Source organism: Schistocerca serialis, chromosome 4 (assembly GCF_023864345.2).
Source record: "Schistocerca serialis cubense isolate TAMUIC-IGC-003099 chromosome 4, iqSchSeri2.2, whole genome shotgun sequence".
NCBI classification, from domain to species: domain Eukaryota; kingdom Metazoa; phylum Arthropoda; class Insecta; order Orthoptera; family Acrididae; genus Schistocerca; species Schistocerca serialis.
In genome coordinates, this window is record NC_064641.1 from 274,836,272 (window position 1) to 274,864,056 (window position 27,785).

At 41.6% G+C, this 27,785-nt stretch overlaps 2 protein-coding genes across 2 annotated transcripts in view; both read right to left on the minus strand.

Annotated features, from left to right (window-relative positions):
- The window catches only part of LOC126473837 (ATP-dependent translocase ABCB1-like), a 675,020-nt gene that overhangs the window by 496,890 nt on the left and 150,345 nt on the right, over positions 1-27,785 (minus strand). The gene's annotated exons all lie outside the window — the stretch shown is intronic.
- The window catches only part of LOC126473838 (ATP-dependent translocase ABCB1-like), a 234,788-nt gene that overhangs the window by 56,821 nt on the left and 150,182 nt on the right, over positions 1-27,785 (minus strand). Inside the window, exons 12-13 of the mRNA XM_050101165.1 lie at positions 20,146-20,307; positions 6,472-6,675 (exon numbers count right to left, since the gene is read on the minus strand). Of these exons, the coding sequence (XP_049957122.1) occupies positions 6,472-6,675; positions 20,146-20,307 (366 nt within the window). The remainder of the gene's footprint in view (positions 1-6,471; positions 6,676-20,145; positions 20,308-27,785) is intronic.

The window sequence follows — 27,785 nt, forward strand, 5'->3', positions numbered from 1 at the left end:
TCACTTACCTGAAGGCCACTTTCAGACAGTGCCAGCTCATCCAAAACGTTTGAAAGCACGCCACAGTTGCCTATTCAGTTCTTCATCCATGACAAATAGTTAAGTACCTCGCTATTGTTTGAGTATTTCGAGCATCCTCTGGTGGCGGTATTGTGACTAGAGCAATTGGCCTGCAAACTTCGTGGTGAACGTAGACGCGTGCGATCGAAAAAAGTGGGAGTGGGGATCAGCTGGAAGTGTGGGCGGGGGTGACAGAAAGTAGTGGTGGATGTGGGTTGCTGTAGGATAGTTTCTATCACACGTTGGAAGTGGTGTTGTGGAATAGAGCAGTCGGTCTTCAAACTTCGAGGCGATCATATACACACATGATCGGAAAAAGATGGGGCAGCCGGGTGGTGGAAGGTGTGTCCTTCCTCTTCAGTAACACAGCACAGACTGAGCCGTTTATCCACCAATTTCCAAGTGGGGGAGGGGAAAATGGAGGCGCCAGCCGGTGTGGCCGAACGGTTCTAGGCGCTTCAGTCTGGAACCGCGCGACCGCTACGGTCGCAGGATCGAATCCTGCCTCGGACATGGATGTGTGTGATGTCCTTAGGTTAGTTAAGTTTACGTAGGTCTAAGTTCTAGGGGACTGATGACCTCACTATGTTAAGTCCCATAGTCCTCAGAGCAATTTGAAACGTTTGAAATGGAGGTGGGGAGGGGAAGTGGGGGTGCTGATGTCATGTGACATTGTCACATGCACCACCCAGAGAGACGAGAAGGGGGACAGTCGCCATCTTAAATAAATTTAGCAATCAAGCAGGCTGACGTGGAGGAAGTTAAGAGCGAATGGAAAAGCACTAGACACTTATTGCTGACAAACATGATCAGTGTGACGATTACTACTGCAACATTTTACCAAATTTAAGCGTAAGTGGCAGTCATATGGACGCGAGAAAGATAGGAAAATGTAAGTAAACTATTTATTATTTCAAAAGTAATCTCTAGGTAACTGTTAGTAGATTTATCCCACTACGTGAGAAGACGGACAATGCTTTCATGGAAATTCTTTTACGGTTGCCTACGGGACTAAAATTGTTCCCAGGCGCGCATGTCTGAGTCCAAAGCAAATCAACGGCACGAATGTCTTTCTTAAGGACTCCAAAAATATGGAAATCGGATGTGGAGAGGTCGGGACTGTTTGGAGGATGTGTTAAAGGCTTCGCGGTGAAACTTCTGCTGCGTAATCGAAACAACCTTCACAATATGCGGGCCCGCCCATATGTGTCTAGGTTGTTTCGATTTCGCTGCAGAAGTTTCGCTGGGAAGCCCTTAACACATCCTCCAAACAGTCCTACCTCTCCTCCTGTGATTTACACGCTTTTGGAGCCCTGAAGAAAGACATTCGTGGCCGTCGATTTGCTTCAGTCAGAGAGATGTGCGCCTGCGTAAATCATGGCGCCATAGTCAACAACAAACCAATTCCCATTTCTAAATTCATTGCAGGAAGTGGCGACAAAGAGGCTATTCATTCTGGTGTGTAGAATATGTGAGCTAGGTGGCGATATACCATCAGATATTCCGAGAAATATAATCCACCCGATTCCGAAGACAGCAAGAGCAGACAAGAGCGAGAATTATCGCGCAGTCAGCTTAACAGCTCATGCATCCAAGGTGATGGTAATCATATGACACAGAAGAATGCAAATGAAAATTTGAGGAAGAAAGACTGAAGAAAAATCACGACACGTTCATAAGATCTGTCGATCTGCAAAAGCGCTCAGCAATGTCAAATGTTCTAAGACAGTTGATATTCTGAGGAAAATAGGGGTAAGCTGTAGGATGAGACGAGTAATACAGAACGTGTACAAGAGCCAAGACGGAATAATAAAAGTGGACGACCAAGAACGAAGTGCTCGGATTAGAAAGGGTGTAAGACAGTGATGCAGCCTCTCACGCCTACTGTTCAATCTGTCCATCGAAGAAGCAATGATAGAAATAAAAGAAAGAATCAAAAGTGGAATTAAAATTCAAGGTGAAACGATATCAATGATAAGATTCGTTGGTAACATTGTTATCATCAGTGAAAGTGAAGAAGAGTTACAGGATATGCTGAATAAAATGGACAGTCTACTGAGTACAGAATATGGATTGAGAGTAAATCGAGGAAAGACTAAAGTAATAAGAAGTCGCAGAAATTAACACAGCGAGAAAAAGACTGTCAGGACGGAGCTAGGAGGACATCAAAAGAAGACAAGCACTGGAAAAAAAGGGCATTCCTGACCATGATAAGTGTGTTAGTATCAAACATAGTACTAAATTTAGGAAAAATTTTTTTGAGAATGTACGTTTGGAGCACAGAATTGTATGGTAATGGAACATGGATTGTCAGAAAACCGGAACAGAGGATAAATGTGCTGATTTTTATCCATATAACAAATTTGCATGAGGTCCAACGTAAAATGAACGCGTTTCATAAGAAAAAGGTTTTTAGGACTTGATAGCAAAATCTGTCGAAACCGGTTGTTTTAAGTAAACAATTTTTTATGCGATCTGTGACGTTCAGTTTTTTAGCAGTATTCTCAAAATGTGAAAATTCAGTCGGAGCTCAAGAGCATGGCTTGACGAGAAATCAACTGTCTCTTAATAAATTTTTAAATTTATCTTTTAAGTCAAAGTGCTTAAATTTATCTTCAGGACAAGAAGACCCTATTTGAAATGCGATGCTGCAGACGAATATCGATAACTAGGGGGACCGATAAGGTAAGGAATGAGGTGGTTCTTCTCAGAATCGTAGAGAAGGAATTTGGAGAAAACACTGAAAGGAGAAGATACAGAATGATAGGACGTCTGTTAAGACATCAGGGAATAACTTCCATGGTACTAGAGGGTGCTGTAGAAGGTAAAAACTGTAGAGGGAGGCCGATACTGTAAAACATTCAGCAAATAACTGAGGACATAGATTGCAGGTCCTACTCTGAGTTGAAGTAGCTGACACAGGACAGGAATTCGTGGTAATCCGCATCAAACTAGTCCGAAGACGGATGACTAGAAAAAAAAAAACAAGTAAAATAAATTAGCTGATGGTAGGGTCCGAGTGTGGCGTAGGACCTACGAAGCCATGGACCCAAGTTGTGAACAAAGCACTGAGCTGTGTTTACATGGAATATACTGGATCTAACGGTCCACATGAACCGATCATTGACTGGAAATGGTTCTTTCACTTACTTGGAGACCATTTGCAGTTATTCATGAACTTTGCGTTCCCAAACGATGATAGAGTTTTTATGGATGACAATACGCCATGTCACCTGGTCACCATTGTTCCCGACTGGTCTGGACGACTCGAGCAAATGATTTGGCCACTGAATTCACCTGACATGAAACCCATCGAGCATTTATGGGACATAATGCAGACGTCACTTCGTGCAGAGAATCCTAAACCGGCAACACGTCCGCAGTTATGGACGGCTTTATAGGTAGCTTGATACAACATCTCTGTAGGGCAGTTCCAAGGACTTGTTGAGACCATGCCACGTCGAGTTGCTGTAGTAAGCAAGGCAAAACGAGGTCCCAAACGATATTAGGAGGAATTTCGGGACTTTGGTGACCTCGGTGTAAATGTCCTTTGCTCCTTATTATTTCCAATCATTCAGTCTTCTTGACCATGAAATTCGATATCTAGAACTTCAGCGTCTCCAGGCGTTTTGTCCTTGTTGCGCCGTCCTAGTCATCGGCAGCGCTGGGCTAGCACCCGCTGACGCAGCATCAGACCGCTATGAACGTCTTGAGTAACCGAACCCCTAACAGACACGGCCGCGACGTGTGCTGTAGCACCGGAGATGACGGCCAAGTGCCCGAAGGCCACGCCAGTGTCTCGAGCTTAATGTTGGACTGCTATGGCAGCTGCATCATGCTCCAGCGGTTAAGGGCTCGATTCAAGGCCCTGAATAAGGGAAGGCGAGCAGCCTGTGGTGACGGCAGAGCGCAGGGCTGCCGACAACCTGGGTGGTCGGACAGCAGTCCACAGTTCGAGGCCCGGTGACGGTGTTCGAGCTCCATCATACGAAAGTCGTTATCTTCACGGCACAGTCTGACACAGGGTGGGCATTATAACATAGCTGATCTGGCCAGCGATGACTCCCTGGTGGACATAAATACTTGTGTTTGAAGCTGATCATGCCGATGGAGTTGTACAGCCGCATTCTTCTATCACGCTGAAGCTTCTCGAAGGATGGTCAGTGTCCTACGACTCAGTCATTGCCTCCTAGAAGCAGGATGTCGCGCGGTAGGGGTTAGCAGAGAGCAGGACGTGGGATTGTCCTTGGCAGGTCCTTTGTATCCCTACGATTATAGAATTTACTACACAAAAAGATGGGCATAATAGCTACGTAAATAAGCACCACAGTCCTTGTTCATTTTTTTTAAAGCAGTTATCTAGATTGGCCCCCAAGGGGTGGACTCGCAGTGGCCTCTCTGCCGCCCTTCAGTTATTGAAAATGACAGTTTTCACACATAAACAAACTGTTATATGGTGAAACAATGGTGCTGAAATACCTCTCATTGTAAAGTTTTGCATTATCCCATAATCAGTAGCGACACTACATCAATTTACACTATGGAGACTTCGTTTCTAAGTTTATTTAATTCACCTCTTTAGCATCTGTAAATTCTTGATAGTCTTTCTCTTTTAGAAAATAATTTTGAACGTAGCGGGTATAATACACGGGGATCGTCTGCAAGTTGGATAGAAATGAGACTGAAAATTTGCATCTAGCAGGGATAAAATATGGGGAGTGAAAACATATTTATAACTTGTACCGCAATCAGACTGCAGTTAGTAGAAGTATATGAAAAGGAGGCAGCAGCTGATAAAGAAATAAGACAGGGTTTCAGCCTGTTGTCTATCTTATTCAATCTACCCTATCAGTCAAAAATGCTTCTAGAGTGGCTTAATACAAAAATAGAGACCTTAAGGCTGTCATTATAATGCTTCAGCTGTTCTACATAGCCACCTCGAACTTGAGTCGCGTTCGGGAGAACAACGGTTCAAAGCTGCGTCATCGATATTTCATTTTCCCATGATTTCTCTACATAGCATCAGGCAAATGTCCTTTGAAAGTGCACCGCCGATTTCCTTGCCGATCCTTGACAGTATCCGAGCTTGTGCTCCGTCTCTAATGACCTCGATGTCGACAGGTCGTTAAACTTAAGCTTCCTTTTCCGAGTTTGAGTACAATCGTAGAACGTTCATACGACCATGTGAAACTGGCAGAAAAGTCCTTCCTTGGGATGTTATTCGACTTTTGCTTCACATTGGCTTGAATGTGGCTTAAATGTTGCTTGTCTCGCCAAAGCCTTGACGGTTCATGCGAATTTCTGCACTTTGACGTTTTGTGACAGGTTCATATTTTTAACACGAAGTCTCATCTCCCATAAAACTATTGTCCACGTTTAGGCGTCCAAGAGTCGATGTTTTTCTTCAGAATTCAAGGTGGGCGGCAAAAATATAGCACACTATTTTCTCTTCTTCGACACATTCTGGTGAACTAAACACTTGATTTAGAGATGTTAAGCCATTGCAGTTTGTGACACAACAATGTTGACACTCTACCGATTCACGCCCACTACTTAACGCTGCGTGTTCACAACTGACAACTCGAATGCGCATCTGCTGTTTACGGTGATAGTGAAAGCCGTCACCGTAGCTACTGCTCTGAGGTCCTTCATATGTCATGAGTAGAACCAGTCCCGCAACTTTGGACTCAGCAAGTTGGTGAGAAAAAATGGAGAAACTTCAAGAGGGAATTATAGTACAAGAAGAACAAATAAAAAAATTTTGAAGTTTGCCAACTACGTTCCAACTGTGGAAGAGACGGCAAAGGATTTGGGAGGTCAGTAGAACCAAATGGGTAATATCTTGAAAGAACGTTCTAACGAAAGCTGAACGCAAGTAATAGAATTTAATCGTATCAAATCAAGTACTGATGGGGGAATTAGAAAAGAAAATTGTACACATAAGTAGCGGATAAGTTTTCATATTAAGACGTCAAAATATCGGAAAACGCATACAATCAACAGCAAGAGAATTCTTTTCTGAAAAGAGAAGTATGTTAACATTCGGTCGGAAATTTATGTGTTAGAAAGTCTTTTCAGAAGGTATTCGTCAGAGTGTAGTGTAGCCTTGTACGAAAGTGATATATTGACGATAAGGTGATCTATCGGATAAGAGATGAAAAGTTATTGGAACGAATATGGGAGGAACCAAATTTGCGGCACAAATTGACGACAGCAAGAGATCGATTGAGTGGTCAAATCCTAAAGCGGAAAGAAGGATCAACATGGAACTGGAGCTTTTATCCTAGGTAACCACTTTAAAGTAAACACGTACAGTTAGTTGCAGACAGCAATCATTCTACAGAGAATAGCGCTGATATCTGCATCAAAGCAAACTTGTGACTGAAGACCAGAACAATAAAAAGAACATACGATAGTCGCCTTCTCCATGGACTTCTGCTTGCTCTTGGCTTCCGTGAGCACCAGCCTGTCGTCGAAGTACTGAGCCACCACCAAGACAGGCATGAAGGCGACGGCCACCATACCCAGCCGCCACTCGTAGAACAGGCACACCATCACAGACAGCGCTAGTGTGCACAGAGCCTGCACCACGGAGCCGATGCGTTGACCCGTGGCCTGTCGAACGTATACAGTTTTAGACCTTGACATACACTGACGTAAAAAGAATCGCAACACCAAAAAAATAATTAATACAGAGCAATGAAATTTCTGGAATACATTTGTCTAGGTAACATATTTAAGTGATAGAGCTTGCTAGTCCACAAGTAACGTAAGGGTGCGAAAAGCCATTGCAAATGTGAAATGCTGTTACATTTATAACCAGTGCAACCGCCAGAATGTTGAATTCGTGCATGTAAACGTGCGTGCATTGTGCCGTACAGGTGCCGGATGTCAGTTTGTTGGACGGAGTTCCATGTGTGTTGAATTGGGTCAGTCACCTACACGTGCGATTAATGCTGTAATGCTGGTTGTGGATGACGCTGGACGTGTCAACTGATGATGTGCAATATGTGTTTGATTGGAGAAAAATCTGGTAATCGAGGTGGCTAAGGCAACAGGTCTGCGCTCTGTAGTGAATCTTGGGTTGCAACAGGTGTGTATGAAAGAACGTTGTCATGTTGGAAAACACCCGCTGGAAACCTGTTCATGAATGGCAACACTATACGTCGAACCACCAGACTGACGTAAAATTTAACAGTAAGGACGCGTGTGGGATAACCATGAGAGTGCTCCCGCTGTCATACGAAACCACACCCCAGTCTCTAACTCCAGGTGTAGGTACAGTGGGTCAATTTGCAGGCAGGCTGGTTGCAGGCCCTCGACCGGCCTCCTCCTAACCAACGCACGGCCACCACTGGGAGAACCCTATTTCATCAGAAAACACAACAAATTGCACTCCAATGAACTCTCGCTTGACACCACTGAAGTTGCATATGATGATGGTTCGCGGTCAGTGTAATGTACACTACAAATCATCTGGTTTGAAGCTGCCATTGAAGTAACTTATTTATAAAAGTTTGTTGTGTCTCTGAGATGACAACTGCTGCTCAGATTGCTGCTGCAGATGAAGTATGAAGCACGGGAGCCATATGTCAAGTGACCGTCAGGAGGCCTGTCTTCTTGCGACCGTACATTCTCTTGACCAACGCTGCCAGAAGTCATGTACAGTGGCTACATTCCTTCCAAGTCTTTCTGCAATATCGCAGAAGGAACATTCAGCTTATCGTAGCCCTCTTACATGATCTCATTCACACTTAGTGACGTGTTCATAATGGCATCTTTGTCGCCTAAAAGGCATTCTTGACTACCATCAACTCGTCACGTCTATTCTCAAGGGTAACTAACTCTAAAGAGTCTTACAGAGTGTATTTGAAGCCTACCTGTTTTATGTACTACATTTCTCCCACCAAAGTAAAGGGGATTGACTGCAATTCGATAAATTGCGAATCAGGTTTGGCTTCAGGCCAGAAGACAAAACATGGAGGTTTATTTTCCTTTTTAAAAAAATTTGCCGTTTCGAGACAGAGTTTTGACTCTGATGAAAGCTTCCTAGGGTGTCAGCCGCACTGAGGTGAAATTTACTTCTGCTGCGTAGGCACACGCTCATATAATGAATGAATTTTTCAATGTGCAGCTGGGAGTATGCTATTGTGAAACTACCTGAACGATTTAAATACTGGGTAATACCGGAACTCCGGCCTTTTGCAGACAATCCTCTTACCGACGGATCTGTCTGATAGTGACTCATGATCATCCTCCAAAGATGGGATTCAGCCAGTAGCACTGTTCTAATTTTCAATCTTCACAGAATGTCTTGCAGGACCAGCAGCCCTGGAAGGAAGGCCTGTGAAACAGCAGGCTATAATTTGTTTCTATCGTCTTTAAATCTGCAGAGGAGTGTGCTCTGTCTTGAAACATCCTGGCAGGTTAAATCTATCCACCATACTAGAATAGTAAACGCGATTCTCCACAACATCCTGTTTTACAGGAGTGCTAGTCCGTCATGGTATACAGGAAAGATTATGTGAAGTTTGGATAGTAGGAGAAAGATCATACTCGTATCGTAGCTGCGATCCTGAGGCAGATCTGGACATCATAATCGCTTGAAGCATTACCCGTGAAAGCAATTGATCGGATTCAAAGCCAAATTGTTACCCACTTTTAATTACTTAGAAAAATACACAAGCTGTCATGTTTTCGCTTAAGGGAGGGCTTGGGTCCAAGACGCATAAATAGTAAAAATTATTATCAGTTGACTATACTCTCCTATGCCATCGGTCTTGCCGCAATGGTATCACTGGTTTCCGTCAGATCACCGAATGCTGTCGGACTTGGATGGGTGGGCGTCCGGTCTGTGGAGGGCTGTTGGCAAGCGGAAGCGCTCAGCCCTTGCGAGCTCAATTGAGGGGCTACTTGATAAGAGAATAGAAGCTCCAGTCATAGAAACTGACAACAGCTGGAAGAGCGGTGTGCTCACTACATGCCTCTCCATATCTACATCCAGTAACGCCTGTGGGCTGAGGATGACACGGCGGTCGGTCGCTACCATTGTGGCTTTAAGGCCTGTTCGGTCGGAGTTTAGTTTACATTGACCTATTGGCCTATTCAGAAATATATGAAAAATGTTGCATCACGTGCCCGTGATTTGCATTTGTACAGCAGGTATTATAGTGAGAACAGTGTATGCAATGGTACAATAACTGTCAGCTTGTCTTCTACCGTTTTTCATTCACGGACGTGGCAAAAGCCATAGGTCGTTGGTAATTCGTTGGTAGTCTTCTGCAGAAATAAGGAGCTATGCTGCCCCTACAGACGTCCATAATTGAGGAAGTGTTACCGATGCAGGGTTTTGTGCATGAACGCACTTCAGGATTACGTTCCACAAACGCTCGATGGGATTCATGTTAGGCGATGTGGGTATCCAAACCATTTGCTCGAAATGTCCAGAATGTTCTTCAAATCAACTGCGAACGTTTGTGGCCCGGTGACGTGGCGCATTGTCACTCATAAAAATGCCATTGTTGTTTGGGAACATGAAGTCCATGATGGCTGCAAATGGTCTCCAAGTATCCGAACGAAACCATTTCTAACGAATAATCCATGTAAACAAGCGCTTCCCATTAGCTTGCACAGTTCTTTGTTGACAATTGAGTTCATGGCTTCATGGCATCTGCGCCACACTAGAAACATGCCATCAGTTCTTACGAAATGCAATCAGGACTCAACTGACCAGGTCACAGTTTTCCAGTCGTCACGGGTCCAACGGATATGGTCATGAGCCTAGGGAAGGCGCTGCAGGTAATGCGGTGCTGTTAACAAAAGCACCCGCGTCCGTCGTCCGCTGCCATAGCTCATTAGCGCCAAATTTCGCTGGACTGTCGTAACGGATACGTTCTTCGTACGCCACACATCGATTTCTGCGGTTATTTTACGTAGTACTACTTCTCTGTTAGCACTGACAATTCAACGCAAACGCCTCTGCTCTCGGTCGTAGAGTGAAGGTCTGGCGAGAGGTAGTCCCTACATTTGGTATTCTCGGTACTGTCTTGACATTATGGATCCCGGAACACCAGATAAACCCAAAGACAATCAAAAATAATTAAACTTTAAACCCAAATAAGAAATAACCTTCATAACACGAAAAATACCATAACCACCTAACTTTAATAAAACACCAGCAAGAATCATTCTACCTGAAATAGTCACTAAGGATTTCCGAAATGAAATATCCCATGCGTGTAATTCAAACTCCCACTCCGAGTTCAAAATCTGTGAGTTCCCTCCATGCGACCATAATAACGTCGAAAACCTTTTCACATGGATCACATGAGCACAGGTGACAGCTCCACCAACGCACTGCCCTTTTATACCTTGTGTATGCTATACTACGACCATCTGTCGATGTGGTTATCGCTATCCCATGACTTCCGTCACGTCATTGTATTAGTGGATCCGCTAACACGATAGACCCGGCTTGTGATCATTCTACTACAAGTTCGTTCGTCATTGTAATGCGAGTAGCTGGCGATTCGCAGTACATCAGACAAGTCAGCTCTAGAGCCGAAACACTGCCTGACATGCACTAGTCCGAAAGCTCTCGAAAAATAGTCAAATGGCTCTAAGCTCTATGGGACTGAGCATCTGAGGTCATCAGTCCCCTAGACTTAGAACTACCAAAACCTAACTAACATAAAGACGTCACAGACATCCATGCCCCAGGCAGGATTCGAACCTGCGACCGTAGCAGCCACGTGGTTCCGGACTGAAGCGCCTTAAACCGCTCGGCGAAGGCTCTCATTTGACTCAGTGTATTGACGACTACTTTACCTAACTCAATTGGGCCCGCATTCTATCGCATGAAATACCGAAATATTCGTGCACCTGATTTAGTAAAAGAAATAAATCACACTTAATATTACTTATAATTAGTTTAATAAAACCGAGGTAAGAACATTATAATAACAGTGTCGGTGACAACATAATAAATCACTCAGTTACATTTTTTTATCATCTTTGCATTATAGGACACAAAATTAAATATAACAATATGCTGACATGCAGAGTTTTGGTCGCATACAACTAACAAAATTCCATTTTAAATATTCTGTTCCCTTCCCCATTTGGTACTTTTTTTAGATTTCTGAACTTTAGAGGGAAGATCCTGCCGATGAACGACGTAATGATACAGGTCACACCAGCTCATTTCATAATTAAAAGCCGGCCGAAGTGGCCGTGCGGTTAAAGGCGCTGCAGTCTGGAACCGCAAGACCGCTACGGTCGCAGGTTCGAAACCTGCCTCGGGCATGGATGTTTGTGATGTGCTTAGGTTAGTTAGGTTTAACTAGTTCTAAGTTCGAGGGGACTAATGACATCAGCAGTTGAGTCCCATAGTGCTCAGAGCCATTTGAACCATTTGAACCATAATTAAAAACACATGTTACGCTTGCCTCATCTGTTGATATTTGTAAGCTATTTCGTTCCTCAGTCCACTGGATGCTCGTGAGAGAAAAAACTCTTCCCACGTTAAGAATGTGACCAGGAAGAGTAAAGACTAATTTCCACGGATTTAAATTATTGTGTGTATTCCCTACTTGTTCACACTGTTCAAGGAAATTGGTCCATGTCTCCTGACACGATTTACTAGTTCAGTTATTCTTGCTGAGTTGTGATAGAGTTAACTGGTTGAGGAAGTAAAACTAATAAAACACTGCACTATTGTGCACTGAAAATCCTATATCGATATCTTGCATCTATCTACATCTGCATGGATACTCTGCAAATCACATTTAAGTGCCTGGCAGAGGCTTCATCGAACAGAATTATTACTGTCCCTGTTACTTCATTCCAAACAGGCTCAGAGTAAAGCAACATCCATTTTAAAATGGAAAATTCCTTCAAGTTTGTTGACCATATGTTTAACTAATCTACAAATGTTTCGTAAAACTTCTCAATATGAGAATTAAGTATCTGAAATCCACTGACTGATTCAACCTCCATTTTCTGCTGGACAGATGCCGCTTTGAGAGGTATAATCTTTTCCTCTTCACACTGTGCTCTCTCTCCGACAACAGCTACCAAAATCGCCGCTTCTTCTGTAATACTGGTATCTGTCTTCACGATTTTAAGTTTTTGTGCCTGACATACACTCATCAGACTGGGCAAAAACCATAAATATGGCTCAGTTAGCTGATTCTGAAGAAGAGTAATCAAAATTTTGGGTGCGAATCCTTCTGAGAGGAGGAATGACTTAAGAGCATTTCAGTAGACCTACTCTCATTCTCTCTCTCTCTCTCTCTCTCTCTCTCTCTCTTTCTACTGCAGCAAAGAAAGATAACTACTTTGTTTTTGTACGTCAAATACACAAAGTTCTTCAAGCTGCGGTTATAATGGAGCGGCGTGGCACGAGCAGGGCAGTGCGGCGAGAGGAGCAAAGCAGCGATGGCGAAACAAAGCATTATTCCTCATCGCGTGTCATGACAGTGACGCTCCTAGCAGGAATGCGCGGAGCAGAGCGGCACTGAGCGAATCAGACGTGTTTGTATCTGACCTTTCGAGTGAGGACTCTCGCTGCGGACGGGCCACGCCGACAGCTTCCCGCTGTCGTTGTGACTAGCAGCGTCATAATGCTGAACGCACTTGCGTTCCTTTTGTTGTAGTGTTGAAGAAATGGTATCGACGGAAGATTTGATAGCAGCTGTTGTTACTGGGCGTCCTTCATGCGACCACCGAAAAAAGTATCACTCATCACAACTGATTCATTTTGGACTAGTTCTGTGATGAGGTGGCAGAATAATTACAAACTACAGGTATAGAATGCATTTCATCAATCTCTTAGTTCTGTCTTTGTCTTAAGACGAGTGGCGATAATAAACTTGAAGTAGCGTAGCTCATAAACACATGAAAATAGTGTATTATTTTCTGAGAAAAAACGTTTTCAAAACTGTCTCATAAGGACAGCGTCATTTTGCTTTGAAGTTTGAAAAAATGGCTCTGAGCACTATGGGACTCAACTTCTGAGGTCATCAGTCCCCTAGAACTTAGAACTACTTAAACCTAACTAACTTAAGGACATCACCCACATCCCTGCCCGAGGCAGGATTCAAACCTGCGACCGTAGCGGTCGCGCGGTTCCAGACTGTAGCGCCTAGAACCGCTCGGCCATCCCGGCCGGCTTTGAAGTTTCCTCCTGTCCCATAAATGCCTTGCAAAGAATGCTCGATGTCTTCTGTATGTTTCCCATCGACACATAGGAATCCTTGTAGGTCAATGACAGTGCCGTGGAGAACATGTACAGGGTGTCCCACTCAAACCTCCGTGATTTCAAGCACCCACGAGAGAAGAACCACAGTAGATACGACAATGAAAAATACATCACACTGTACAACATCTCAAAGAATTTATATTCCCGCTTCAGAAGTGCCACACATCGTCGCAGAGTGCAGCATAGTAGCCTGAAGTGACAATGGCGACTCCACAGCAGTGCACACAAGCAGTAGTGTGGTTTGTAGAAACAAAATCACCGATTACTGTGAAAAGTAATTATCGTCGTGTGTACGAATGTGATCCACCTGATGTGAAAACAACTAAGGAATGGTATAGGAAGATGCTGGCAACAGGAAGTGTGTAAGTAGGCTGTTTAGGTTTTTATGTTGGTAACGTCACGTAACGCTCTGCATGAAAATCACTGACTGTGCTTTGTGCAGTCTGTGGCTGGTTGGCATTGTTGGAATATTCGCTATTGTAGTGTTGGGCAGTTGGATGTGAACAGTGCGTAGCGTTGCGCAGTTGGAGGTGAGCCGCCAGCAGGGGTGGATGTGCGGAGAGGGATGGCAGAATTTTATGAGCGGACGATCTGGACGTATGTCCGCCAGAAAGAGTAAATCTGTAATACTGGATATCATGAAAATATATATATATATATATATATATATATATATATATATATATATATATATATATGATGACTATTGAACATTATTAAGGTAAATACATTGTTTGTTCTGTATAAAAATCTTTCATTTGCTAACTATGCCTATCAGTAGTTAGTGCCTTCAGTAGTTAGAATCTTTTATTTAGCTGGCAGTATTGGCGCTCGCTGTATTGCAGTAGTTCGAGTACCAAAGATTTTTGTGAGATAAGTGAATCATGACAGGTATAGGTTACTGTTAGTCAGGGCCATTCTTTTGTAGTTATTGGATTATTGAAAGTCAGATTGCGTTGCGCTAAAAATATTGTGTGTCAGTTTAATGTTAATCGGAATAAGTAGAGAGCGAAATGTCTGAGTACATTTAGTTTTGCTCAGCTGTTTGAAAATCAAATAACGTAAGGGTTTTACCAGCACAGAAATTCATAAATTTTTCTATGGGGATGTTTCATATGGTGACCCTGCCAGGATACCTCACTGGAATCTTCAGATTTTTTCTTGTAGTTTGTGTAATTAGTGTTGTTTATTCCTAGAGCATAATTGTAGAGAGTATTTCATTTGTAGTTTTAGTTTTTCATTGTTGTACAGTAAAACAGTTGTGGCATGCATGTAGATTTGCACCAAGTATTTCGCAGCTGTGCTTGCAATTAACTATATATTATTTTCAGTGCTATGTTAATGTGTTTTCTTATTTTTGCTCTTCAAATTGTGCTTTTCTTGTTATCATGTGAAATACGTGATAATTATGGCGTGTGAAAAACGTAACACTAAGCTCCAAAGTAAATTGAGAAATGATAGTGACGACGAACATAGCTTATGAGCACTGTACCTCATAAATTTTTCTAATGGGATGTTTCAAGTGTTCTGAAACATTCTGTTGGTGCACATAATGGAGTTTCAGAAGAGACTGTGGAGGACATCAGACAAATGTTTCTCAGAAGCCCACTAAAGTCAATTCGTTAAGTATCTATGCAACTTCATGTACCTCGAACAACATTGCATGGTGTAGTTCACCAGCGTCTTCTTATGTATGCTTACAAAGTGCAAATTCTGCAAGATCTGGAGCCGAACGACAAACCACACTGACAACATTTTGCTGTGGATATGCTGCAGCGTATTGATATGGATGCCAGTTTCCTGGAAAGATATTTATTCTCAGATGAGGCAACATTTCATCTATCACGAAGGGTCAATAGGCATAATGTTCGGATTTGTGGCACACAAAAACCGTACGTTGTCATTAAACATGTTCGTGATAGCCCTAAATCAAACATCTGGTGTGGGCTAAAGCACGGCAGGATTGTTGGACCACTCTTCTTTGCAGAACAAACAGTGAATGGGTCAGTGTATCTGGAAATGTTGGAGCAGTTTGTGTACCCTTAGATACAAGACTTAAAATCCAACATCTTTTTTCAACAATATGGAGCTCCGCCGCATTGGTCAACAGGCGTTCGCAAGTTCCTGGACAGGAAATTTCCCAAGCGTTGGATCAGACATGGAGGACCAATTGCCTGGCCACCACGTTCACCCAACATTACGCCGCTTGATTTCTTCACGTGGGGATTCGTGAATGACCGCGTGTATGCGACCAGAGTGGACGATATTCCTATGTTGCGACATTGTATCACTAAGGCGACTGCAACAATAACAGAGGAAATGTTACAAAGAACTTGGCAAGAAATTCAATACAGAGTCGATATTCTTCGTCCTATAAATGGTTCACATGTAGAAGTGTATTGATGATAAATAAATAAATTCTGTGAGATGATCTACAATGTGGTGCATTTTTTTTGTCGTATCCACTGGGTTGTTTTTTTTCCCTGGGTCTTTGAAATCACGGAGGTTTGAGTGGGACACCCTGTATATTTCACAATATCATCAACAAATTCTGGTGAAATTTCTATTGGCTTCCAAAAATGTTCCACTTAGCGCTTATTATTCCAAAAGCATATTCTGTTAATATTGTGATCTAGAAACGCGTTTGTTGAAGTACTTCTTCCACGGATCTAAAACACATTGACTGTAATATTTGATAAAATACTTCAATAATAGGTGCCCCTAATTTCGAATGAATACAAAATGCAGTCCAACTGATATACACTGAAGAGCCAAAGAAATTGGTACACCAGCCTAATATCTTGTAGGGCCCTAAAGAGCACGCAAAGTGCCGCAACACAACGTGACATGAACTCGACTGATGTCTGAAGTAGTGCTTGAGGGAATTGACACCATAAAACCAGCATGGCTGTCCATAAATCTGTACGAGTACGAGGGGGTGGAGATCTCTTCTGAACAGCACGTTGCAAGGCATCCGAGATATGCTCAATAATGTTCATGTCTGGGGAGTTTGGTGACCAACGGAAGTGTTTAAACTGTGAAGAGTCTTCCTGGAACCACTCTGTAGCAATTCTGGACCTGTGGACTGTCGCATTATCCTGCTGGAGTTGCTGAAGTCCGTTGAGATGCACAATAGTCATGAACGGATGCAGGTGATCAGACAGGATGCTTACATATGTGTCAACTGTGTGAGTCATATGTAGACGTATCAGGGCTCCCTATCACTCCAACTGCACACGCCCCACACTATTACAGAGCCACCACCAGCTTGAACTGTCCCGTGCTGACGTGCAGGGTCCATGGATTCATGAGGTTGTCTCCATACCCGTACACGTCCATCTGCTCGGTACAATTTTAAACGAGGCAACATGTTTTCAGTCATCAGCAGTCCCAAGTCGATGTTGACTGGCCCAGGCGAAGCGTAAAGTTTTGTGTCATGCAGTCATCAAGGGTACACGAGTGGGCCTTCGGCTTCGAAAGCCAATATCGATGATTTTTCGTTGAATGATTCGCACGTTGACACTTGTTAATGGCCCAACATTGAAATTTGCAGCAATTTGCTCAATGGTTGCACATCTGTCACGTTGAACGATTCTCTTCAGTCGTCATTGGTCACGTTCTTGAAGGATCTTTTCACGGCAATGTCGGAGATTTGATGTTTTATCGGATTCCTGATATTCAAAGTACAGTTTTGAAATGTTCGTACGGGGAAAACCTCACTTCATCGCTAACTCGGAGATGCTGTGTCCCATCGCTTCTGCTCCGACTATAGAACCACATTCAAATTCACTTAAATCTTGATAACCTGCCTTGTAGCAGCAGTAACCGATCTAACAACTGCGACAGACAGTTGTCTTACATAGCCGTTTTCGACTACAGCGCCGTATTCTGCCTGTTTACATATCTCTGTATTTGGATACGCATGCCTGTACCAGTTTCTTTGGCGCTTCAGTGTATTTAGTAGTGGAGAGTCTGGAGGTGTGTCGAGTTACCTTCTTGCATCTAGTGGAAAACACTATAAGAATAAAATCTACCAACTTCCCTTTCCGTCCCATATCTCCCAACATTGATTATAATGAATGTCCCCTGAGGAACTGCAACTGCTTATAGTATAAATGAATGAAAATTGTGATAACTATAAAATAGTGTACCAGAATTTTCTGGGCATGTTAGGTGAATGTAATTTCTGCCAACATCACCGAATGCAGTTGAAAAGTTCTATATGATATATGAATCATTTACAGTAGTGTATTTAGAAAACGTCACTCGCATGTGGTTTTCCTGGAGGCAATCTTAAAAGATTCTGGTAGTTGACTTTGCATTACTTACAACGGTTCTGAATCCTATCGTAAATGTCAAGAGCCTTGTCTGTTCTGGTTACTAGCGATCTGTAACAATTCGTGTTTCATCAGCTACCGATTGCCCTTACAAATGACGTTATTTCATTGGAAAAATTTGTGGCAGCTTGAATATCGATTATATATGGAAGTTTTGCCTATTAATCATATGGCAAAATATTCTCCCCTTTGTGTACTATCATTTGCCAAAATTTCATTTCGCTATCTCAAAGCGTTTGTAAGATATCAGGATGATACAAGTATTTCACTCTGGCTCTTTCACTGTCGCGCTAGCTCGAGACGAAGGGCTTTACATACGTTCAGTTTTCTCGAGATTGCTGATAGATAGCGATATGCTTCAAAGTTTAAAGAATAATTCAATATGTTAGCTTCATTTCATACGCAGAAACTTATGACCTAACTCACACCCAAACGCAAATTCATAATGACACCTATTTTTCAGTGCAAACTTTCCGACATTCTTGCAGTAGATTACTTAATTTTGGCCGAGCGGTTCTAGGTGCTTCAGTCCAGAACCACGCTGCTGCTACGGTCGCAGGTTCGAATCCTGCCTCGGGCGTGGATGTGTGTGATGACGTTAGGTTAGTTAGGTTTAAGCTGTTCTAAGTCTAGGGGACTGATGATCTCAGATGTTAAGTCCCATAGTGCTTAGAGCCATTTGAGCTTAATTTTGAAACATCACAATGACTCTGACCATTAATGCAATGAACCTGGGCGCGAAGTACGCTGCGACTGCTGCCCAACGTGCAGCTGCGCTTTGCGCTGTTGCGTCGCTCCACTATAATCCGGGACTTAACGGTCCGTTCCTACTATGTACATGGAGAAGTAATTGAAAAATTAATTACAAATGTTTCCATATCAACACTCACACGTCAGCCAGCAGCTGCCTTTTCAGCATTGTGTAATACGTGTGGAGGACATCTAGCTCCTACAAGATTTTCGTTTACCTCAGTTTTCGGTTTCCCAGATGCATTGTTTGTACCAGCTCGTTGTACTCGTCCGAACTTGGTGTTGGCATTTCACGGCAAAAGCACTATGCAATTACTTTTATCAGTTTTGTTTCCCTCTAAACCTTTGACGTAAACCCTACTTATTACAGACGCATTATCCTTTGGCAGAGAAGTTAATTTATTTCACTATAACGCCATTTTCCGGTGTAAAATACTCAACAATTAATCGCCGTTCACTCGGTGAGATGACAGCGCACTCCTCAGATACGCCAGTTCACTCACTATATAGTAGAATTATATCGGACGTCTGTATATGTTATAGTAATACCGACAGAAAAACCTATTTTGTGGATTTGTGAATGAGTTATAGTACATTAAGTTTTGAATATTATCATTCAGTAATCCATTTGAGGCGATGGGAATCATAAGGGCCTAAACCACATCACAGTCAACTGTGAGACTGTAGCATTTATTCATGCTTCTGAAAGCCTTTGATCTCGTGGTGGGTAGGGTTTACCTGTGCTGCAGGCCCACACTGCATGTATGAGAATTCACGAAAAGCTCTGAAATTCACTTAAATGTGGGGCAGACGACGGTGTGCTTGTGTGCTTTAGGCCTTACGGATCTCGGCGCCTAATTTGTATTCCATTCAAGTTACCATGTTGTTGGACGTTACTATTCGAATTTGATCACTTCAATAAACGATAGCTTGTATATGGAATTGGTTGTTTGCTGTGTGGGAATCGGCATTCGTACTGCGCATACATGATCTCTGTTGCAACTATTTTAAATGCTACCAGAAAAGGAAAGCTGTGAGGACGGCCGCAGCTCGGTCGCACACTTCGAGAGCATCAGCAGTGGGTAATTGGAAGACGTTACTCAGCTTGCATTCTCCGAGTAATAATAGTAAATAATGTAAGTGCATGTAACAGGCACAGAAGGTACAGTAAGCACAAAAAGTTAAGTTTATTTTCTTTTCAGAAATAAAGTGATCAATTAAGCACACAGTGTTTAATACAGATGATTGTGGATTCCTGCCACCTGCCATCGCTACTTCTCTCCTTCCGTATTCATATCGGTGCTGATTGCCACAGCAGCTGACCCAACAAAGTATATGTTAAATTTACCAGATCTGTCTGGGTTTACTTGGTCTATGGCTTTTCCCTGCGGTCTATTTTTTATCATGAGTTGCATACTGGAACTCCAGCTAGATGTGATGGAGCCTGATGTCAACGGCTGTTGGGAGCACAGCAGAACCGCCGATGACGTTTAACCTCGCCAGTTGATTAAGGGAACAACATCAACAGAGAGCGAATTTAATCAGTGCTATCATACTTTCGATCAATTACATCATCGCACGCCAGCTGAAGAAGCAACAGCTATAATATGCATTTAGTTTCGTTCTACATTATTTGAATTATTTACGTATTTTAAAATAATGGTAATTATACTTCAGTCTTTCCAACTACATTACTTCCTTTGCAACAGTAGCTTGTACAGGTGTTGGTTGACTCACCGCCTGCACGCTAGCGGCGTCTCCAGACAGCCGGGCGCAGAGCGCTCCCGTGCTGTTGTTCTTGTCGTCGAACCAGGCCACCTCCTGGCGCAGCATCGCCGAGAACGCGAGCCGTCGCAGCCGTGTCGTCAGCCGGTCGCCGGCAATTCCGAATGCGTAGATCTGCAGCACACGAATCCGAAAGTTACAAGTAAAGTGACCACAATGAGCTCAGCGAAAAGAACACGAGAAGATTGCCAACATGCACGGAATGAAAATTCTTCACAACTGCACGAACTCAGACGGTAAATCCACTGCCAGAAAAAAAATCGCAACTCAAAACATAACTAATGTAGAGTAATGATATTTAGGGAATACGGATGTCTAAGTAACAAATTTAAGTGATTAATATTGCAGGATCACAGGTTAATGTCAGCGCGAGATAAGCCTATACGCCGGCCGGAGTGGCTGAGCGGTTCTAGGCGCTTCAGTCTGGAACCGCGCGACCGCTACGGTCGCAGGTTCGAATCCTGCCTCGGGCATGGATGTGTGTGATGTCCTTAGGTTAGTTAGGTTTAAGTAGTTCTAAGTCCTAGGGGACTGATCACCTCAGCAGTTAAGTCCCATAGTGCTCAGAGTCATTTTTTTAAGCCTATACGGACGAGAAATGTGGTACATTAATAACCGATGTAATCTCCTGCAATGCAAAAGCGCATGCATTGTGTAGTACAGATGACAGGTGCCATTTTGCGTGATGGAGCTCCATGCCTCTTGCACTTGCTTACAGGGACGGTTAAAGCTGTTTGTGGATGACGAAGTTGTTGTTCGATGATGTCCCAAATATGCTCGACTGGAGACAAATCTGGTGACCGAGTAGGACAAGGCAACATGTCGAAGCTCTGTAGAACATATTGGGTACAAGAGTGGTATGTGAGGGAGCGTTATCCTGCTGTTCATGAATAGCAGCACATCAGGTCGAATCACCAGACTGAGGTACGATTTTACAGTCACGGTGCGTGGGATAGCCACGACAGTGCTTCTGCTGTCATACTAAATCGCACCCCAGACCCTAACTCCAGGTGTAGGTACAGTGTGTCTAGCGCGTAGACAGATTGGTTGCACGCGCTAAACTGGACTTCTTGTAATTAACACACTGCTATCCTGGTACGGAAGCAGAACTTGCTTTCATCAAAAGACAGACCTCCACATTGTCCTCTAATGTGTTCTCGCTTGACGTCACTCAAATCGCAAACGGCGGTATTTTTGGGGTCAGTAGAGTTCACGCTACATGGCGTCTGGCTCGGAACTGAAGCAACCGATTTGTAACAATTCGTTGTGTCACTGTGGTACCAACTGATGCTCGAACTGCTGCTGCAAATGCAGTACGATGCGCTATAGCTTTACGTCGAACACGATGGTTTTCGCTATCGGTAGGGCCTCGTGGCCGTTCGGAGCCCGCCTTTCTTGCGACTGTATATTCTCGTGATCACTGCTGGCAGCAGTCATGGACAGTGGCTATTTTCCTGCCAAGCTTTTCTGTAATATCGCAGAAGGAACATCCAGTTTCTCGTACAACTATTACACGACCTCGTCGAATCTCAGTTTCTTGTGTGACTGGTGCGAAATTTGAATAGACACCATCTTTCAGATGTAGAAATACGCCTACCAACTGTCGTTTATGTCGCACAGCTCCTTCTTGTTGTTGTGTTTTTTTCCGACAGCATACAAGTGTAGGACTCAGAAAAATCACGGCAGATTCACTTAAGGGGCTCCTGAACGCCCTATACTTGCAATGTTAAAATAACGCTTATAAATTACATCTTTCCTCACAAAGTATTTGAGGTAGGAAGTTGAACTTTTTACAGATTATTTATTGGAATATGGGCTACAAATTAACACAGGGATTTTACAAAATTTTAGTTCAGTTATTAAAGATGATTTTTTTTTCAATTGTAATGAAAATTCACAACATTTTTTTGCAATTTTTTATTTATATATTCAAAAATATACAGTTTTTTGGAAAAAGGCTGTCTTAAATTATGCAGAAGGTACTGTGTAACATTTACTGAAAGTTTGAAACAAATATGTTTGGAAGATCATTAGAAAACATGTAATTAGTATGAGAAAATAAAAGTTTTGGGAATCGAGCGGCAAAGATTGGATTAACTTTTTAGTGCATTCCAGGTCCATAGGATGGATTATCTTCATCCTCTGCAAACTCCTCCTCCAGCTTCCTCTTGTTCCTCCTCCTGTTTACTCTTGCTTGTACAGCCCTGTCTGCAGCCCGAAGGCGTTCCTTGTCTAAAGCAAGCATCGCTCGTACCATGTTAGAACCTAAATTCATTCCCATATTTCTCAATATCTTGCACCTTGCAATGTTGCCATCATTGAAAGTCGCAACAGCATCATACACACCAAAGTGAAGTGTTTCTATTCCAACAAATACAGTCTTGGGGATTCTCGACCATATAACACTATTTGCACTTTCATTGGGGTTTTGAGTTTTTCCGTGAATACACTTTTTCAACAGTTCAGGTGCTGCTAAGTCTCTGAAAATAGGTTTTATCACCTCCATTATTGCATGAGGCAGACTATGCTTATGAGTGTACACTTCACCAGTTAGCAATCCTTTGTTATATTTACACCAACTGTCTTCTTCTTTGGGACACTCACTTTGTTATCGTCTTTATTGTTTACAGTAATAACACATACCTTTGGCTTTCCAACATTTCTCCTTTTCTTAAAAGCCTTCAGAGGATTTCTAATAACTTTACTTTTACTCATTACTATACTTCAACAAAACAGAGACTCAAGAAACAGAATTAATTACGAATATTTTCGAGATAACGACAGAGTAAATAAACATGAAAAAATCGACAATCACACCAACGACATATATTGAACCATCACAGGTTAGCCACAACACATACTTTATCTCACATCACTAAAATGTACCTGATGAACACGGACGTTAGTAATAACACCATTTGACAGCAGTTTAACAGCGCCACAGTGGGTCACGCCCATGTAGAACACATTTCAAAAAAAATTTAAAAATAGTTGTAGTCTTCGGAATTGAATAAATTATATATCTATTAAAAGGTAATAGTCTACAGATTCAGAAAACGCAAAAAAGTAAAAATTGAACTTTTCATGATTTTGAGCCTTTCCGGAGCCCCTTAATGAAGCTATCTGCTAGGACTGGGTGTTGTGTTGTCCTCATCACCATTTCATCATCATCGATGCACAAGTCACCGAAGCGTCGTCAAATAAAAGACTTGCACCTGGAAGCATCTCCAGCCAATATTGCCATACGACATTTTCACCCTTCACTGTAGACTCGCATTGTGACCCACTTGCATTAGTATTAATGGACTCTGCTTTATTACTGGTGAAAATTTTGTTCTCTAAGTGTGTCAGGATGCAGTTGCGGTCTTTCGTAAGTGCCTGTTCAATGTAAGGTTCTCTTGGTCTCATGGAATTAAAGAGAAGGAAACGGACGACTATGCTTCTTGAAGTGTTTTAAGAGACCTACCTAATGTAAGATTCTTACGTGATGCACGGATTAGCAATAACAATTTCAGTTTTCGTCTCTGTACGACACATTTAAAAGACATTTAGGATTTAATACAAAATACTGAAGCACCATCTAAGAAACACGTCTTCATGCCCACGGTCGCTAACACGCACTTCTGTGGTGGCACTCGACCCGGCGTCAGCTGGTTCGAATTCTGATTGTCGAAAAAATGTTTGCTGGCAGAGTTTGGCCGGCAAGGGGAGAAGAAGTGGTGGAGTAAAGTTCGCGATGACCATATTTTGCGCCATTGTCACGGTTTAAATAACAAACCTCCCAGCTATGTTTCATGAAGTGAGGGCACATGACATGCGAATCTGAAAGAACATTCCAATTTATAAAGAAGGAAAACTGCTATCTTGATTATAGAAAAGGTGAAGGAGCTGCCAAAGACAAATTGAGGAACGTCCTAAGAAGTAAACAAATATTTTCATTAGAAACTGCATCATCAGGAACCAACTCATTACTCATTAGCAGCTATTCCTCATCGAACAACAAGAGGAGAGACAAAAGTCAATCGGAAGGAACGCCAAAAGAATCAAGGATATATATTTTTAACGTCCGTAGATTTCTTGGTTATTGGAAACGAACACAAGTCCAAGAAAGAAAGTTAGTTATGGTCTGTTCGAAGAAAACGGCTTGACATTTGCCTGTGATATGAACCTGGATACTTTTGCTTGCGAGACACTCTCAACCACCGTTCAGTAAGATGAAGGTCGCAAGAAGTAGAAGGTGAGCAACTCACAAAGAAAGGAAAAGAGATTTTGGAGGAATAGCATGAAGATAATTAACGTCCCAAAGGGCATACAATATATTAGTGCAACAAAGGCCCGAAATAAGGTCACCAGTAAAACGAAATCAGAGTAACAGTGGAGCATAGGTAATGATGACGCAACCGTAAACAAAGCATCAGCATACACAGGAAAGTAATGAAAACGTTATAGTTAGAAGGTGTGCTTCCTGTGTCCACTTTCAACGACTGTTTCATTTGTATTCCCTTTGTACTCGTTTTCATTACGCACTTGTATCCTGTTTTTGGTAAACCAAAAATATTGTCTTTCCTTATGTATTGCATTAACCTCCAACCCGTAATTTATTAAGCTACAGTTTAAAAATGATGTCTAACGAATCTAGTTGTTTCAGTTCTATCCAGTAAACATTCGTTTTGCGCAACAAATGTTTCGTACGTCACTCACGCTGATAGTGACACAAATTAATTTTATTTCATTTTGGCTTCCTTGTTTTGTGTCAGCCACCTACATCTCATGGCCCTGACGCTAAGCCATCTGCCTACAGAGACGTCCCAACTGATAGGCATCTCCACGTGGTGATGTCGTGAATTAGTAGGTTGTTCCATGGACCATATGAGCGATTCTTTTATCGGATGATGAGGAGCAAATCAATTTATAGAACATGTATATGAGATTAGCGGTTTTTAATTTCCAAACAACTGTTAAGTTATTCTCCAAAAACCAATTCTCCCTTATTTTTGAGAAAACACACTATATTTAGTTCTGTACAATAAATAGAGTAAATCAACACTTCATTTACTACTTGCGTAGTATGACAACCAGTCAGCGTAGAAGATACCACAACAAGTAAACTAACGACAGTGTTGCGACTGATAATTCACAGCTTGCAGTTATTTTTAACAGCTACTTTCTAAATGTAGCAGCTAAAAATACCAAGTAATATCAACACCTCATTTTTAATTTTCCTCGTGCAGTTCTCTTCAGGCTACCAGTTTAAATATAATAATTCGTCCATCGAATTAAGCTTCCTTTGCTACCAGTCAGACATTTTATGTTAGTTGGAAAATGATCAGAAATGTTTGTAGCGGCATACTGAACTTCGTTCTGAACCAGTGACAGTTTTAATAATAGATAATAAACGTAATTTTACTTCAGTTGTTGAGATATGGAGTCAGTATTCTCCTCAAATTGTGATGGATTATTTATGGCAAATTCCTTTATTGAATGCATGAATTATAGTGGTGCAGTTACAATGCCTAGCTCCCTGAAGAGGTACCTACATGGCGACTGCAGATGAACACCCTGTATGATTCTTACTGCTCTTCTTTTCTTTTCTTTTTTTTCTTTTTTTTTTTGCAATCAATACCTTTTTTTTTTTTTTTTTTTTTTTTTTGAGTCATGAGTTACCCCAGAAAATTATTCCGTAAGATAGTACTGAATGAAATATGTGAAATAAGACAGGGGAATGATTCGTTTGTTTCCAGGACTAGCAGTTATACAAACAACAAAATCAGCAGAACTTCATTGTTGGAGCAGCTCGGTAATATTCTTCTTCCAGTTCAAGTTTTCGTTAATATGTGCATCAAAAAAACTGAAGCATTGTACCATCTTTACTGACTCTTGCTCATATGCTGTACCAAGTGTTGATATTGCTCTATTTATTGTACAGAACTGAATATAGTGTGTTTTCTCAAAATAAGGGAGAATTGGCTTTTGATGGATAGCTTAACAGTTTTTTGGAAAACGTCATTAGCAATCTCTTTTGTTGCTTTCTCCCTAAAGAAATTCTCTGCAAACAGTACCAATTCTGCTTAATGAATGCTAAATGGAAGGCGTTTCAGACATTTAAGGTGTAGGAATGGACCAAAAATTGAATCCTGTGGAGCTCCCTTTGTGATTTGCCCCCTCCCAGGAACTAAAATTTCTCTGCTTCCAACATTGTTTGAATTATTCAGCACAACTTTTTGCATTCCATGTGTTAAGTATGATTCAAATTGTTTGTTTGTAAAGCCACTTATTCCCACAAAACTAAAGTTTTTCTAAGACATTAACTTGATCTATGCAGTATAATTCCTTTGAAAGAACACAAAACATATCAATTGGTGATATCATAATATATAAGGTCTGCAACACTTGGTAAGTGAATATATAAATAGCTTTCTCAGTTCAGCAACTCTTCTGGAATTCAAACTGTAGTGTGCTGAATAAATTGTTTCTAGTTAAATTACTTTTCTGAATATTTTGGTAAAAGACTGGTAAGCAATTGGGCGATAATTTTTTAAGTCTGTTTCATACTAAAGAGGATTAACGAATGCAGACTTTAATCTGTATGCAAAATTCCTTGCACAAGTGATGCATTACATATATCACTAAGAACATTACTTATTATGGTAATTTCGAACAACTTATCAGAATTCCACATGTGCTTTTCTTACTTTACAATATTCATAATTCTATTAAATTCAATGAATGATGCTGGTGTTACTTCTGATTGTGTTAAGTTTAACTTGACATTTTTATACATTCTTTTCTTTTTCAACTGGAGTATGTAATCATATTTTTTGCTGCTAAATTTGGATAGTAATTGTTAAAAATAACTGCAAGCTGTGAATTATCAGTCGCAGCACTGTCGTTAGTTTACTTGTTCTCAAAATATCCAATATAGTTTTAATCTTATTATCTGCATTATTAATTTCTGTCAGTATGTGCATATTTGTGACCAAAATAATGACTTTATTTAATGCACTACAGTATTATTATAGAATGCAAGTAATGCTGAATTTTGATTTATTTTGGTCTTCTTGTAAATTTCCCTTTACTTTTTAAATGAAATTTTGGCTCCTTTAGTTATCCATGGTTTATTTTCTATTTAATGTACTTTCTGAATAACTTTTTATTAAAGCTACCTTCAAATACTGACACACATATATTATCGAATACATACTGAACTTCACATTAGCCTCTTTTTATATGTATATAGCTCATCCAACACCATTTATTTCAGTGGTGTTGAGAACACTGTACCTTGTTCTCATTAATAAGCCTCACAGCTGTGCATGAACGTTCTGCAGAGGTGTAAGGTGCTACATTGTTTACTTCCATTAATTGTGTACCATGATCAGGTAGTTCATTAAGAACTGGGTACACATTAATGGTTCCTCATCTTTCCATGTTCACTGCACATGAAAATGATATTAGTCTGTAATCTCATTTATTTAACTTTTCTATCCCTGTGGTTACATTGTGCTCAGAGAGATACAGAACATCAACCACTTCAGAATTTTCCACATCTACACACACAAAAATGTTGCCTACCACGTTTTTCGGCCCCCTGA